The 16,449-nt window shown below is 35.7% G+C and overlaps 1 protein-coding gene across 3 annotated transcripts in view; it reads left to right on the plus strand.

Moving 5' to 3' along the window:
* Positions 1 to 16,449, plus strand: part of KCNH7 (potassium voltage-gated channel subfamily H member 7) — a 217,771-nt gene that overhangs the window by 138,134 nt on the left and 63,188 nt on the right. Inside the window, exons 4-7 of one of the 3 annotated variants that reach the window (XM_027637342.1) lie at positions 70 to 102; positions 5,948 to 6,376; positions 11,656 to 11,679; positions 14,325 to 14,539. In XM_027637342.1, the coding sequence (XP_027493143.1) occupies positions 70 to 102; positions 5,948 to 6,376; positions 11,656 to 11,679; positions 14,325 to 14,539 (701 nt within the window). The remainder of the gene's footprint in view (positions 1 to 69; positions 103 to 5,947; positions 6,377 to 11,655; positions 11,680 to 14,324; positions 14,540 to 16,449) is intronic. The other 2 variants (XM_027637343.1, XM_027637344.1) reach the window with 2 other exon arrangements.

Raw genomic sequence — 16,449 nt, forward strand, 5'->3', positions numbered from 1 at the left:
TAGTCTGTTTATTTTTTGAATCTGTTTCAAGCTAAAGCTTTTTGTAAATTTAGTTTAATTGTATTTCAGATGGTAACAACCTTTCAAGTGGCTCTTCTTCAGGTAAATCTATCTTCTAAAATTCTATCTACTAAAGTCCTTTTATTGCTTTTTTCTGGTTCTATTATTTCAAGATCTCATTACATTTTATATATTTCTAGAAGAGTAAAAGTCATAATATGGCTCTTGCTCTCACTCTGAATATTTATTGCTGCAAAACTATAGGTATAACAGCTAAACTATTAAACGTAGTATAATTATATGACATATAAAATCCAAATTTAATGATACTTTTCATCTTATTATCACTGAAAGTTGTTGTATGCAGAGCATAAAAAAACCTTCAAACAATATACGAGACAAAACACACTGTGGAACATGATAGTGGTATATGAATTCGGTGTTAAAACATAAAGAAACCATCTTCAGGCTTTCTGTCTCGACAAAAGCAATATTTTTTATCCTATGAAGTCTGGCAACCAAGGTGGTGAAGAATTGAGAACTTTATCGAGTTACCAAAAACCCCACCATATCCTCACCAAGACAGTAAAACATTGTGCTAGGTGACCAATTCTTTACGTATCCTATTTGCTGCAATGCTTTCTATTCTATTTCATTGCAGTTATTTACTTTTTTCTTCTTTTCTATTTCTAATTATGTTAAGAAATAGAAATGCAAGAAGTAAAATCTCTTTCTGAGAGGATAAAAATTGTTTTTTCTTGTGATTTTTTTCCAGAAACATTGCAAATCCTATAATTTTAACATAATGAATAAGATATAATAAAATGACATCTCTATCAACAGGTGGGAAGAAAAACATATAAGTGTACTGATTCATATTAACATTCAAGGATATAATAATTCTATCTTTTGAGGGAGATCATGATAGCGTTTTTCAGACTCAATTCACAGGCCGACCACGCACAGCATAGCCCTACAAGTAGCCAGAGTCTTTGTCCGCTTCCTTTCATACTCTGACAGAGTCCTATGTGTAGACCTCACCAACACTCAGTTAAAACTCTCTCACTTACAAGGGAACGTAACAAAGATTGCTGGTGTTAATACTGGTAAAACTCATGTGCAATCTTAAATTTTAGAGAAAACTAAAAGAAGTAGTGCAAAAATTAAATGAGACCATACCAGAGGATAAAAAAACCCCACATATGCAGTGTTCGAAAATTATGAGTTCAAGTTTCTGAAGTTAATAATTGCATATGTCTTCCTTTTCCTTTCTGAAAATAAATTAAGATTATTTAATGAGCAGGGCAAGAAAATTAACCAACTATGTATGATTCCCTATATTTTTGGGGAAAAGAGCGGAAAAAAACCCAACATGATTGGCTCTTGCTGTAATTCTCTGTCCTATGGCCTGCTGCGCCAGGCCAGGAAATAAGGCATCATCACATGCTTCAGTGTCTGCATAGAGAACATTCAAGTATTTGCTGCTATTTTAGACTGTCAGCATTTAGGGATTCCATTTCTCAAAAGCAATTGTTTCCTTTAGTCTGTTGCATGAGTTATTAGATGGTATTTATAAGCCTGTGAGTAGCAATTCAATAATTTTCTGTGTCTGTTTTTCTGATAAACCAGATCTTGAAATTCCATGACAGTAGATATTTAATTATGAGAAAATCTTTCATCAAAGAGCTGACTTGTGTTACTTTTGTGAAAATAATTTTGCTGATTATTTGGGAAAGTTTCAGAACAAAGGTACTGTTGAATTAGCCCATGTCCTGGAGGATAGTCTTTCATAATTGACCTATCATACCTGCCCTTGTCGAGGAAATCTCTGTTTAGAATAGTTTGATATTTGTGGATATCAAACTATGTTGTATTCTTTAATCTTAGATGTTCAAAAAGTCACATATGTTTCATATTGTAGCCAGGCCAGTCAATCACCATGATAAGACTTGATATCCAAGACTTGATTTTCTTCAACACTCTGCCACAGTTAACAGGTTGTACTGGAACAGAAGCAGCTCAGTGTGGTTTAGCTCTCAGCCCAGGAGAAGTGATATGTTAGACCAGGAAAAAAAGGTCTGCTCTATCTGCAAAAAGTTTAGAGGAGTCCTTTCTTATCTACAGTGTATTTTTGGACTAAGTTCTACTGTTTAGAAATTCTAACAGCTGAAATGACACAGAGAATAAATGTAACCAACAGATTAGCTCATTTGCAAATTACTTACTCAGTAAAGCAAGGTTTGAAAGGAGGAGGTGGAATGTAAGTCTGGAATTGTGACTCAGACTCAACTGCTTTCCTCAACTGCTCTTAGCAAGCCACAGTCATACAAATCTCTGACTCAGCACTAAGAACTAACCAAGATAAATCTGCTTCTGACATCATACTTACACAAAGCAGGGGTTGTCCATCATCAAACAAAAGATTTTACCCCATACACAGTATGCCAGAAAAGCTTCCAATGACACTTTTAGTCTATACTGGGACAGGGGGCGTGGGGCCATGAATTTTGCTTCATGACAAATTGTATTATCACACTTCCTTTCTCAACTCTATAATGCTAACTACACGAACTGTGAATGGGCCTCCTGATAACTTTAGCTGCAGGAGAGAGGTGAATGTCCAACACATCATGTAGGTCATTAACTATGCATTGAAGAATAGCAATACACCTTAAGAATATTCTATTAAAAAAAGAGACAAAACAAAAACCAACAAAATCAGAAAACAGGCTTTTAGCTTCAAGATTTATTACAGTTTATAGAAGAATAGCAAAAAGCTACTAATTTAAGTTTTCTATTTCATGCCCAAAAGTCTTAACAAGAAGCAAAATTCTCACTGAGTATTCTTTCCAGATGAACTGCAGTTAGACAGCTAAATCAGTAATGCGGTATAACGTGGTCATATTAACTTGGTGAGGCAGAAAAGACCATCTGCATCACCATGAATATGACTAAAATAGGGTGCCAACAAAAAGTCTTTAAGAGTGTCAAATGCCAGAAACCCTTATGAATGGTATTTTTAAAAATTTCAGTGTAATTGATTAAAAAGAGATTTTTTTTAAAAGACTAATATTTTAAAAGATTAGTTTCACTTTGGATGCAATAAGATTTCAATATTTATGTATAAGCTGCTTTACAGGTCAATTCTACACATTATTCAAAAATAATGAAATAATTCTTTACATACTTCGCTAATTTCAACTGTAAGCCATTTGTACAAGTATACTTAGTAAGTCAGGAGAAATACACAAGTTCCCAAGGTACACTCTGCTGAATATCACTGTGTAGACTGAAAATTGGCACCTCTAGTTGCTGTGTTAAACATACATGACTCTGGTTTATGCAACAAAGTTTTCTGTCTATTTTACTGTTGTGTGTGTATATGCATCAGAGTAATAGATTCAATAGAATTGAATTTGGAATTCAGCAACCTTTTCCAAAAATTGTCAAGGAAAAAAAAGGAAGATCATTACATGGATCTATATTTTAAAGCAGGGAAAAAAAGTTGAAAATAAATCACCAGATTTCTAAATACTGAGATGTTATCAGTAGACTCTGGTAGGTTCTTTATTTTATAATACATTTTCGAGTCCTTGGATAAAAAAGGTGCAAATAATGAGGTCAGAATGTTTGTATAAGTCACAAAATTATTCAGACTATTAGATGAGATTCGCAGACTTATGCTAGGATACTGAGTGGCCAAGTGATAAAACAGCAAATGAAATTTTTTACAGACATAATAGTAGAGACTAAATTATCTATTACCAGTCAACAAAGAAATCTTTCAGCTGCTGTAAAAATATCTTACATTAGCACAGCTAGGAAAATAACTCACAAAGACAATAAAATATTGGTAATTGTAAGGAAGGGAACCATGATCAAAACAAAAAGCCATTATGCCACTTCATTGATCTCTAAGTCTGGGAATAGCTCAGGCCATTGTTAAAAATTATTACATTAGAAATAAAAAGTAACTAAGAGTGAAAAGGATGATGAGAGCTACACAATGCAGTCACACTAACATTCTTCAGCTTGAAAGAGGTATACAAAGAAGAATGCAGCAGATGTATGAAAAGGAAGTTATTAGCTATTTTTCATAGCACCCTCCCCACAGACACAAGTTAGGTGAAGTACTTATATACTTACATAGCAAGTAAGGGGAAGTACTTTTTCGCAGATGTATGCTAAAATTACAGAACTGTTTCCTATAGGATGCTTTGCAGATCAAAGTACAACCATCTTTTAAAAGCACTGAGGCAAATTCCTGGAAGAAAGGTACACCAAACATTCAGTTTGTGGTTTGAATACAATCTCTAGCTCAGAAAGTTTCAGAAATTCAGGTATGCAGAAACTGAGTAAATTTACTGAGAGAAATAACACAATCTTAATCTCCTTCATCATACATCCACTACTATCAGAGGTCCAACAGTGTGCTAGATGGACCTGTGGTGTCACACAACATAGCAACTTTAGCTCTTAGACAGGTTTTCCTTTAAGAAGAGTAGGGTACTCACCTTCATTTATTTGGAATTCAAAATACAATTCTATATTCAATACTAAATATATAGGACACTTATTTTAAAGCATTGAATGATTAAGCTGCATCATCAATCGCTCTACACAATTACTGTCAGTCATAGGCACCAAAGAAAGATTATTTCAAAATATTTCAGTATGGAATGATACATTTCAGTGCTAAATATTTATAAATGTTAGATAGCTACAAATATTGCCAATTAAAACTGGTTGAAAAAAAAAATTAAATCTTATCCCAAACAGAATTTCTTATGCCAGTAATAGAGAATAACAAGATATTTTGAGATGTCCTCCAAGAAATCATTAACTATTGATTCACTGTTTAAAGTACTCATGTAACAAAGTGATGGGAGACAAGAAGTTATTTAATAAGTCAGGCTGTTTACTCAATGAAATCTGATCATTTCAATTATTTCAATTATTCTATTAAACTTTTTTAGCATTTCTTTTTCTAAACTGTTTAATATGTTTTCTGTACATCTGAAATCCCTTTGCCTCCATCTGTGAGCTGTTTTACACAAAATCTTACAATATTTGTTATTTGGGTCCTTTAGAAGGATAGTCTGTAGATTTTACAGTTCTTATATATAAATCTTTATATGCACAATATTTTACTCTTCCTCTCAGCTACTGATATTTCTTACCATTACGCAAAACTGTTAGTTTCCCACACCCTCAGAACAGCCTAGCCTGCCATTCCACATCCAAGTCCAACTCAGCCCAACCCATTAAAATGTAAATGATAACTGTATTGTGTAGATGCAACTGAGACCTGAGAGCTGTGTCGCTCCTTCTTCTTCCTCTGTGTTCCTTTCCTTTTCAGTTTAAACTCATTAAATTGTCTCATCTAATTTTGAGATGCAAGTATTGGAAAGAATTTTGGCAAAACCAATACACAACTTATTTTCTTTCCATAACTATTAGCACTTGTATCTTCCTGTTTAATTTGTAGTAAATAAATCCATATATCAGCAGTACACTCATAAGCACATGGAGTTCCACTAATAATAGAATCCACAAATATCTATTTCAGGATGACAGCTACCAGCCAAAGTAGTTCGGCATGTTCTAGAAGTCTTTTATAGACACACAGGTTTTTAATTTAGAAGTGACCATCAGAACAGATAACCTTATATCTTTTAAAATAGGCAGTAGAATTAATGCTGCTGTCCTTGTTCTAAGCTCAGAAACTTAGTTCTGACTGAATTATGAAATCCTTTAATATCATTACTATAACAAACTTAGAGCTGTATTATGTTTTCATATTTACATATTCCATTAAAAAGCATTGTAATTTATTAGATATAGGTCAAATAGTTATAGCTATTGTCATTGTAAGTGAAAAAAGCAGATTTTCATGAGAAGACACTAATGGCTAATATTTTCTTGTTTCTTATATATCTACATGTAGGCAGACTTTTTGGGTTCCGGTTACCTGGATTGAGACTTTTAACATACAGAAAGCAGTCCTTGCCACAGGAAGACCCTGATGCAGTGATTATTGATTCCTCTAAGCACAGCGATGACTCAGTGGCAATGAAGCACTTTAAATCACCTACAAAAGAAAGCTGTAGTCCTTCAGAAGTGGATGATACAAAAGCACTGATTCAACCCAGTAAATGTTCACCTTTGGTTAATATATCAGGACCTCTTGACCATTCATCACCTAAACAACAATGGGACAGACTTTACCCTGACATGATACAGACAAGCAATCCACTAACGCATTCCAGATCAAAGGAAAGCATTTGTAGTATACGGAGAGCATCTTCAGTACACGACATAGAAGGCTTTACCGTCCATCCCAAGAACATTTTTAGGGATCGTCACGCAAGTGAAGGTATGGTGTAAAGTCAATCATTATTCTTTGATGTAGTAAAAAAGGAGTTATTTCAATTTTTCATAGTAATAATCATCATTTTGTAAAAAAAAATTAAATATAATCAGCTGTTTACATTCAAAGGGGCACTGAAAATATTAAGGTCCCAAATATGCCAGGATAATTTATACTGTTTTTTATTTCTAAGGAGACTAATGGAATTATGGGTTTGTTCTTCTTTATAGGGCTATAGCAAATTTGGGCCCAACATTCCTAAAGCTAATATTGGTATGGGGAGGGGAAAAAAAAATCAGGTGATCAACTTATAATTGCATGTACCGTTCTGTCCTATACTCACATATATTAGATTATCTTTGACTGTATGAAATCCTTCAGAGATTGATCAGTTTATTTTTATTAAATCTGTAATGTGCACATTGTGTATTCACTGGTCTACCACCAAGACATACTTTTTCTTTCACATTGGAGAAAATATCCTCAGCAACTCCATTGAAATGCTTTGTTTAATGATTAATGAAATATTTAGTGAAATGGTGAAATGCTTAGTGTAAAATTCATTGCAGTGTGATTTTCTCCTTGCGCTAGTATATTCTTGCAACCAGTGAAAGTTACCAAGATGTTTCCCCGTCTTCTTTTTCTCCTGTCTCCCCTAAATCCGTGGAGTGCAGTCCATGATTTCTTCTTGAAGGCAGGGAGTTTGAGAAACTTGAGAAAGAGCTTAGCAAATAGAGATTTGAAAGCCTGGTGAATTGAGAGGTCCCTTGAAAAGTCGCTTTCAAAGAAAAGTGTCAGGTATACAGCGCTTTCACAGCTACTGATGGTCTAATGACTTGAATTGCACACCTTTTTATTCAAGCTGGATGACAAGGAATGTATGGGGAATATTTTAAGATTTCAAAAACATATATAAAGGAAGACTGTGTACAGATTCATAAATTAGCAGGAAAATGAATTTTCATTTTCAGCGATGGTTTGTTTTTCTGCTATTCATTGACCACAAGTGCAAAAACCCTTTCAGTTCTCCTGCCTTATGAAAGGCCCACATCAGGAACGTTTTGCTTCTGTACACCTCCTAAAATATAAGTCTGAATGTTCCTCTGACACCCAGTTTAACTTGTAGAATAGCAGAACTAATTATTCCTTCCAGTTACTCTTCCTGTATTACATATACTTATGTAAGTACTTTCTTTCTCATTTCTGTTCCTTTTGGACTGTGATTTATTTTTTTTTTTACTTCAAGTGAACTTGAAAATTCAATGAAATCCATACTAAACCAGACCATTTTGTTTATTCCATGTTCCCTTTAAGAAAAGATTTCAAAATCAGGATGTGGGGTAAAAATCTCCAAGACTGAACTTCAGCTTGTCCTTTCAACCTATTTCATAAGTCTCATTTTTATTTCAACTTCTCCACATGTTTAAATTCACCTTTCAAACAAAACACATTTAAAAATATCTGTTTTGTCAATTTCTATTTTCAGAACATTAAAGTACTTCCAAACTGGTTGTTCTTCATGTAACTAACTGGTAGTTATATGATGAAAATGTGTAAAAATCAGTTTCACTCTTAAGTGTCTTTGATTACAGTGGTAGAAAGTTCATGCAGAAATCACCATATAATTTAATACTTGCAGCATGGAGGAGCAAAAATTTATATCTCCATTTCACCAAATAACAATTTTCAAACATTAAATACAAAGGAAAATAAATTTTGCTATGAGAAGTCAATAATCCAGTCAATAATTCCTATGACCTCTCACATAATGTGTTCATTTACAGTGTCAATAGATAAAACACTCTCACTCTGTTTTCACTCTGCATAAGCTACAAAATACTAGAGAATCTGGCCCTAAATTTAGGTCATATATGTACATTCAAGAAAAACACAGCAGAATAGAGGATGGCTCTCAGATTTGCATTAGAATTAGTAACCATTCTTGATGCCATCTGCTTACAAGCATCTTAGAATTGGATATCTTATGCTGAAAAGATGCTTACATTTGTCCAACAAGTCCAAATTGCCTTACTCAACTGTGAGCAATAAAACCCTATTATTGCTATAAAATTATCCGTGCAAGTTAGGCAGTCAGGATTCACCTATCTTCTCTGAGCTCACATATTCTGATCAGCCCTAAGTACAACAAGTAAAAGTACAGTCACAGAATCACAGAATCTTAGAATATACTGAGTTGGAAGGGATAAGGATCCTCAAGTCCAAATCCTGGCCCTGCACACGACTATCCCCAAGACAGGACCATGTGCCTGAGAGTATCCTCCAAATGCTTCTTGAATTTTTCAGCCTTTCCTGGGGAGTCTGTTCCAGTGCTCAATCACCCTCTGGGTGAAGAATGTCTTTCCAATATCCAACCTAAACCTCCTGTGACACAACTTTAGGCCACTCCCTCAGGTCCAGTCACTGGTCACCACAGAGATCAGTCTGCACCCCCTCTTCCCCTCACAAGGAAGTTGTAACTGCAATGAGGTCTCCCCTCAGTCTCCTCCAGGCTGAACAAACCAAATGACCTCAACCGCTCCTCACACAGTTTCCTCTCAAGGCCCTTCACCACCTTTGTTGCCTTCCTTTGGACACTCCAATGACTTAATATCTTTCCTATATTGTGGTGCCCAAAACTGCCACAATATTCAGGGTGAGTCCACATCAGTGCAGAGCAGAGCAGGACAATCCCCTCCCTTGACTAGTTGGCGATGCTTTGCATGATGCCCCCAGGACACGGTTGGCCCTCCTGGCTGTCAGGGCACTGCTGACTCATATTCAACTTGCCATTGATCAGAACTCCCAGGCCCCTTTCTGCAGCACAGCTTTCTAGATCTCATTCCCCAGTCTATACGTTCATCCAGGGTTGTACCATTCAAGGTGCAGAATCCAGCACTTTCCCTTATTGAACTTCATATGCTTGGTGATTAGTCCTCTAATTTGTAAACTATTAATCAATGAAGCATAGGGTTCAATATATTTCCCATTCCATTTTTATTTTGTTTATTGATCCTAATAATTCTAAATTTTCCCAAATTATTTGAAAACTACAAGTCTATCTGAAAACGCAATTCAGGATTCAATTTTTCCTGCCTTTTCCAGTTCAAGTGATATTGAATCAGTATAACAGAATTCTGAAAGAAGAAAATAGCATTATTTAGCTTAATACTAACTATAGTAATTTACCCCCAGTCAAATTTTAAGATAATGCAACTGAGAATATGAATGATTTCATGTGTTAAATTAATTTATGTAGCCTAGTTGCCTATCACTTTAAAATTATCATCACTGTGGCCGTTATATGCCAAAAGGTATTACAGTAAAAATGACAGTTTAGAATTTTAAATGCATTTGAGTGTACTTGATTGAATTCCATTCTAAATTTGCCTATATGACAGCAAAAGCAACAGGGCTGGAACTGTGTCTTCCAGTCACCACCCAAACTGCAGCCAAGCCCATCTCACCTGAAACACCAGCAATCCAGATTTTGCACAGGTTCACAGGGACTCTTCGGAAATTTTACTGTCTTCAGCAAGTGACAGTAAGATCCCTGCAGCCTTCTGGAGCAGCAGCAGACTTTTGGGTCTAACTCAGCCTAATCTGCAGTACTGGTACAGATGCCTGGCACACGAAGGCATCGGGCTGAGAGGAACTAAACACTCTTCCACACCCCTGGTCCCCAGTCCTTGGGAGGCTGAGGAAAAGCCGGAGAGGCAGCAGATGTGATGCCACCCTTGATGGCCCCTCAGCAGAAGGTCACGGCCTTTCTCCGGAGCAGGGCTGAACATGCTCTCCTCAGGGACAGGGCTGCTGCGAGGCAGCTGGGGCACAGACACCTCAGCCTGTCAGCCTGGGACAGTGCGGGTGACCATCCATGAGAGCCCAAGGCACCTACGAAAGCTGGTAACCTGGTCACAGCAGCTGGCAGGGGTCACAACACAAGCGGAGGGCAGCCTGCAGGTCGTGTTGTAATCACATGAACTGGGGTGGCATCCACCTATCCACCTGTGTGGCTTCTTTAAGATAATAATAACAACAGCAATAATAATAATCTCCCAGAAAAAGTTTGATCTCATGAGAGGATTCAGGGGCAGGTGTGCCGGTGAGGAGAGAAAGCTTTGCCACTGTTTCCTTGCAGAAAAGCACCTAAGAACTGAAGAAAGCATCAAGGAGTATCTTTCTCCAGCGCTTAGAATGACACTGCTTAGCTTGCTGCCATGGTAAAAACTTTTCCTCCTGTGAATCTAGATGGGCATGGGGCCTGGGGATTAGTGTTGGGTCACCTGCACAGCCCTGTTCCCCATGCAGCCAAGCCAGCCTGCATCACTGCTGTGGGTGCCTCAGCTTCACTTAATTACTCGGGACTAATTACTTCCTCTTGGGTTTGCACTTCTGACCTTCAACCCACTGCCAGACTTATGGAGAAACGATTTTACCATGTTACTGTGAAGACAAGTTAGCTAAAGCCAATCCTACTGCCTGATGATCTACTCCCAACACTTTTACAGATTATCTCTCAGTTGTCAAAGTGACTTCATCTTCACTAAAAGTCAATGTAATATAATCAAGGAGGTGCAACAATATTTCAATTCAAACTGTACACACTCTGAAGCAATATTTTCTACTTTTCTCATGTAACAATATTTCAATTCAAACTGTACACACTCTGAAGCAATATTTTCTGCTTTTCTGGTGTAGATTTTAGTTGTCTTTTTTTTCTCTTTTTTCTTCACTTTTATTATGCTGAAAACCAGACAATGGTCGCAATGTCAAAGGTAAAGTATACATCTAGACTGTACCTTCCAGTGTTTCAATCAGCCACACTTTTTGGCATGTTACTTTGCCTGCTGTATGAAATGTTCAAATGCAACATTCTCATGCCAGCCTCTCTAGGGCCAGGTGCATTACTTAAATTATATTTGTTAAACATGTAGTTATTCCCATAACTATTGTCTCAAAGCGCTAACTATCAATCACTGAAAAAAGTGAAGGCATAGTTAAATGGCCCTTTGACTTAACTATGTGTGAGTTCAAAAAAGGAAGGGAGGGAGGTAGAACATATCATAGTTACTTAACTCAGTGCTATTGTCTTCGAGCAGGCAAAACTTCTATTGAAGCTACCAGGGGTTTTTCTGGATGAAAAGGAAGTATGGGGACATTACCAAACAATCTGTTGTTACAAGGTGCTTAGTTATCAGCTAACTATTATAAAAATTACATAATTGGTAATCAGGACCCTTGTGGAAGTATCTTCATTTATTCCTCTTTTGTCTCTTTAAAACTAGTTTCACGTTCCTGGATGGCAGGGGGTATGGTTTCAAGCTTCCTGTAGCATTAAAATGTGCATGCATGAACTTCATTGCCAATTCCATGTTTAAATAATATTTAGTGCAGTTATGAAACTGTTTCTTTTCACCAGCACTGAGCTACATCTTTTAGAAGCAACTTTAACATAATTCATAAGTGACTTCCTCCATTTCTGAGAACACATACTAAAGTGTTCAGTTTAATTGTCATATTTGTAGTCATGTTGGAGAACTGGTTTGTGACTTCATGCATGATGCAAAAAGTGTGTGTACCTGGTAAAATCTCTCTAAACTGCATGCAGTGCATGACCTAGATTCTGTAAAGCGATTTGTGGACTACAAAATCATTGCATTTGCTTCATGTGTATGTTGGCAAAGTCTTGGGAGAAAAAACATGCAGTTTTTGTTCTATACAATAACTTTTATAAATGTATTTACTGCTGGTGAAAGATGATGGATTGGCAGCTCAGGAGAGTGAAATCATTTCTCAATGCACTGTGTAAGCAGGGAAAATGGAATTCTACAATAAAAATGGGGAGCTCAGACTTAACCTGAAAGATTCTCCTTTGTAGAGTAGGCAGAAGCACATCATTCACCCTGCTTATTCAACTCTTGGCCTCTCTGTTGAAGCTGTCGATCAGGGTGCCAATTAGTGTCAATTGTGATTGTGATTTGTTATGGCCCTCTTTTTCTTCCTCCTGCTATGAGAGTATAGCAACGTTCCACTAGTTGTCAAGTATCAGCTCAATTGCTGTCAGTCTGGGCTGTACTTAAGCTAATACAGTCTTTCAATTAATTAACATTATCAATAAGTTGCATTATACATTTCACCACTTTCTAAAGCAAAAGAAGGAGAGGGAAAAAAAGCAAGGTTTTATTCTCATTTTATTAGACTTAAGTCTAATATCATGCTCTAGGGCATGAGTATTAGGTAGAAAGGGGAGAATAATCCCCTTTTGAATAGAAGCAATAAAAGATCTAAATCCCACAAAACAAAAGTTCAATGCAATTTAGGCATCTATAGAGTTACTAATAAAATAAAAATCTCATCTACTACCTAATCATGGATTTGCTTAAGCTATCTTAGTTTCCTCTTACTTTTGGAATTCCTAGGGTACTAAGGATCTTGTTCATCTGGCAAATGACTCCAACTTGATACCCTGCTTATGTCTAAACCTACTAAATACTCAGAAATTACTGCTAAAATAGAAAAGTAGAGCTGAAAATTTGCAGTCTGACCATATATATGTAGCACACGCCAGCCAGATTAGTCACCTCATGGATTTTTGAGAAGACTGTGAACCCTGATATATTTTAAACACCATTTTTAATAGAGTCATACAGATTATGTGAAAGATAGAAAAAGACCTCGAAGTCTGATTCTTCAGCAAGAGCTCAAAGCCAGATGTGATGAAAAACCAGCCCTTATTTAAAGAATTTTACCAAAAAAACCCAGAAATCAGCACAGCCTGAAGCATTTTCCCCCAGCTATCTCCAGGCAGCTGGTTGCTTCGAATTTCATTCATTCACACATTGCAAATACAAATCAACTGTTCCACTGTTGACTTTGCAATTTTCCCCATAGGCCTAATCCTATCCCATTGACTGTTCCTGATTCATCATACATATTCTTGTTTTCCTCACAGGAAGTAAAAAAAAAACCTCAAAAGCACTAGAAGATATAAGCATCACATTGTTGCCCATAATAGAATTAAGATGCAATAAGGTTCTCACATGGATCTCAGAAATACCCTTCAATCCCACACTTTAGGTACATTGCTACTGACTACAAGACCTGGATTTTTTCTTAAATCCCCAACTGTATGTAGCTCTCACTGTCTAAACATCTTTATAGTTCTTTTTTCCAGTATTATTCTCAAAAGCAAATTTTATTTGCAATGAATGCTTTTGACTTCCTGACCAGCCTTCTGACAACAGTACAAAAGAAGTATACTGATATATTGCTTCCTGTTACAAAGAATTCTGTCCAATATGAAAAGAATAACGACAAAGGATATGTGTCTCGCAAAATATGCAAACTCCTTAATTTTTATCTACCATGATGCACTAAAATAGCATATAGAGTTTATATATAGTCCATTAATATTCTAAACAAGTATCCCTATAGTTTTTAACATTTTGTTAGCAATGACAACTGAAGAAACTTATTTTGTGAGTCCACTCAATTTTCCAGTTCCTTTGAACTATCATGTGAGCACAAGCAAGGTACAGATGTGATAATAGAGCCTTTACTAATTCCAGGCACTCTTATATAATCATGTGTCCTGTTTCTGCTCTTATAAACAAATGAGAATATAGTCCTTATATTCGGTCAGAATTACAGTAAGAGCACATCAGCATTTTGAGTAACATGAAAACAAGTAAGGATAGATGCATGTACTTTGCAATCCATATACCTTATAAAAAAATATTGAGGGCTATATGTGAAGGAAATGTCATATAGCCAGTACTAGATTAGAATTTCATTAGCAATAGAGTTATTTTTAAAATATAGATCTTTTTTACTATTAACAAGTAGTATAAAAAAAAATATTTTAACTACCCTCTTAACATACCGCACTGAAACATTAATGTTAATTTATTTTTCTGCATTTATCAAATTCTAAGTATGTATTCTGATTTTTCAGGGCCTTTCAATCATATCAAGTCCAGTCTGTTGGGATCCACATCAGATTCAAATCTCAACAAATACAGTACAATCAACAAAATTCCTCAACTCACACTGAACTTTTCAGATATCAAAAGTGAAAAAAAATCTTCATCTCCTCCTTCTTCGGAGAAAGCAATTATTGCACCTAAGGTGAAAGATCGAACGCACAATGTAACAGAGAAGGTTACCCAGGTAAGGTAATACACATTATTTTAGTTCATTTTCAATTTTGTGGAGTTCATTATCAATCTATTCAATAGATTATTACTCTTTCCATGAATGATTTGACTATCTCCAAGATAATTTGAAGGCTATGAGCCATTGATTAATTTACCTTCAATTCACTTGCATGAGGTAGTTTACAGAATTAGATGATACTGCTAAGAAACAAAACTTTTCAGCTCTCTACTTTTTAATGGAAAAGAAAGCACGGTGTACACCAAGTGCCTCAAATAATTCCATTAATTTCAGTGATTACTGTCATTCATAAATTTTAGTTTCATTCTTAATTTTTCTCAGCATTATGAATTGCTGATTAGTGTAAGGCACAACATGATAAAAAATGGTAAGTGATTGTGCCACTGGTCTAAGCATCATAATTATATCTTGCTATTTATCATCTAGTTCTTTGGCTTTTCATAATGCTTTTTCTTGTGGGTGTCTTTTCCATACCTGTACATCAAAAAGGCTGCCAAAATGAAAAGCAGATACCTTTTGACTGGATGTATGATATATTCTGTCAGATTTGTGAATGAGGTTTAAAATTGAAACAAAGCTGAAAATAATTCAAGATAGCATATTCCTCCACTATAAGACAAATAGTGCTTGACTTCAGTGCCCTCTGAAGTAAACAGAATTTTTCAGCTAAATTCAGTATAATTATTACATTTGTGTTATAGTCTCATTTGGAGATTGACTAGGACAGGCTATCAATGTGCAACATACTGAAAAAAAAATCAAGAGATGATAGTATCCCAAATAACTTTTACAATGTTAGTAAGCAGAGAGTTGGCCCTTAAATGCCCATACACTGACAGAGGTTAGAAGTGCTTTGTATCAGAATGCCAATAGATATTCCATAAGAGGACCTTACCAAGAATAGCTTTTTACTTAGAATCATAGAATGATAGAATTGTTTAGGTTGGAAAAGACCTTTAAGATCCTCAAGTCCAACCATTAACCCAGCTCTGAGAAGTCCACCCCTAAACTAGTCCCTAACTGCAGACCTGCCTTCTATAGACCAGACTGCAGCTTCTCTACATTGATGCTGTGCCAGATATTGTCCATTCTCCTACTCCCTTTGACAGATAGATATATAAAGAAATGTATTGTACACCCTCCTAGAGAAATAGAGATAAAGGTTCTATCCATTCTATTTTGAGATGAGTTAGTGCCTAAAAAGTAATTGGATTTTTATCTTTCATATATTTAGTTGTTGATAGCTAACTTGAAACTGCAACCATTGTCCTTTCTAAGATTTAATCTCTTCTGGATCCATTGTGATATGTTTTAAATTATTCATAGTAGTTATACATAGAAATCTTTTCACAACTAATATAGCAAAAAAGTCAAGTTATATAAAAATGACCAGTTTTTATGAGTTATGTAAGCATGAGGCAAGCTAGATTTTTTTGATTTTTTTTTTAAATTCTGACTGGCTAATTAGTGCCAGGGTGCTGAGTTTCTGTGTACTAGTGACACTGTTATGGGGGGTGAGGCAGGAATTTTTTTTAAAAATATGTGCTTATTCTCCAAATAATTTAGATATTATGAAAAATCCCATGGAAATGGCTTGAATCAGCTAAACTTTCCAGGAAAATTGATAGTAACTAAACACAAAATTAAATTTGAAGTGCTCTATAAAATCATTATACTTCGCAAAAGCCTTCCAATTTAATTTGACATTGGTTTATGTCCTTTTCTAGAATGATCTCAACCAATTTGCAGAGCACAATTTGCATAGCAAAGTTTGATGACATACCACTCATTATAATTGGAAATAATTCCCTGCAGCTGGTGCTTTTTCTCTTATTACATTCACTTATCAAAGTTTTTAGTTGCTGCTGCATCCTAAACTCTAGAGTTAGGTACAGAGAGAAGTT

This window comes from Corapipo altera, unplaced genomic scaffold (genome assembly GCF_003945725.1).
Source record: "Corapipo altera isolate COAL_440 unplaced genomic scaffold, ASM394572v1 45, whole genome shotgun sequence".
NCBI lineage: Eukaryota > Metazoa > Chordata > Aves > Passeriformes > Pipridae > Corapipo > Corapipo altera.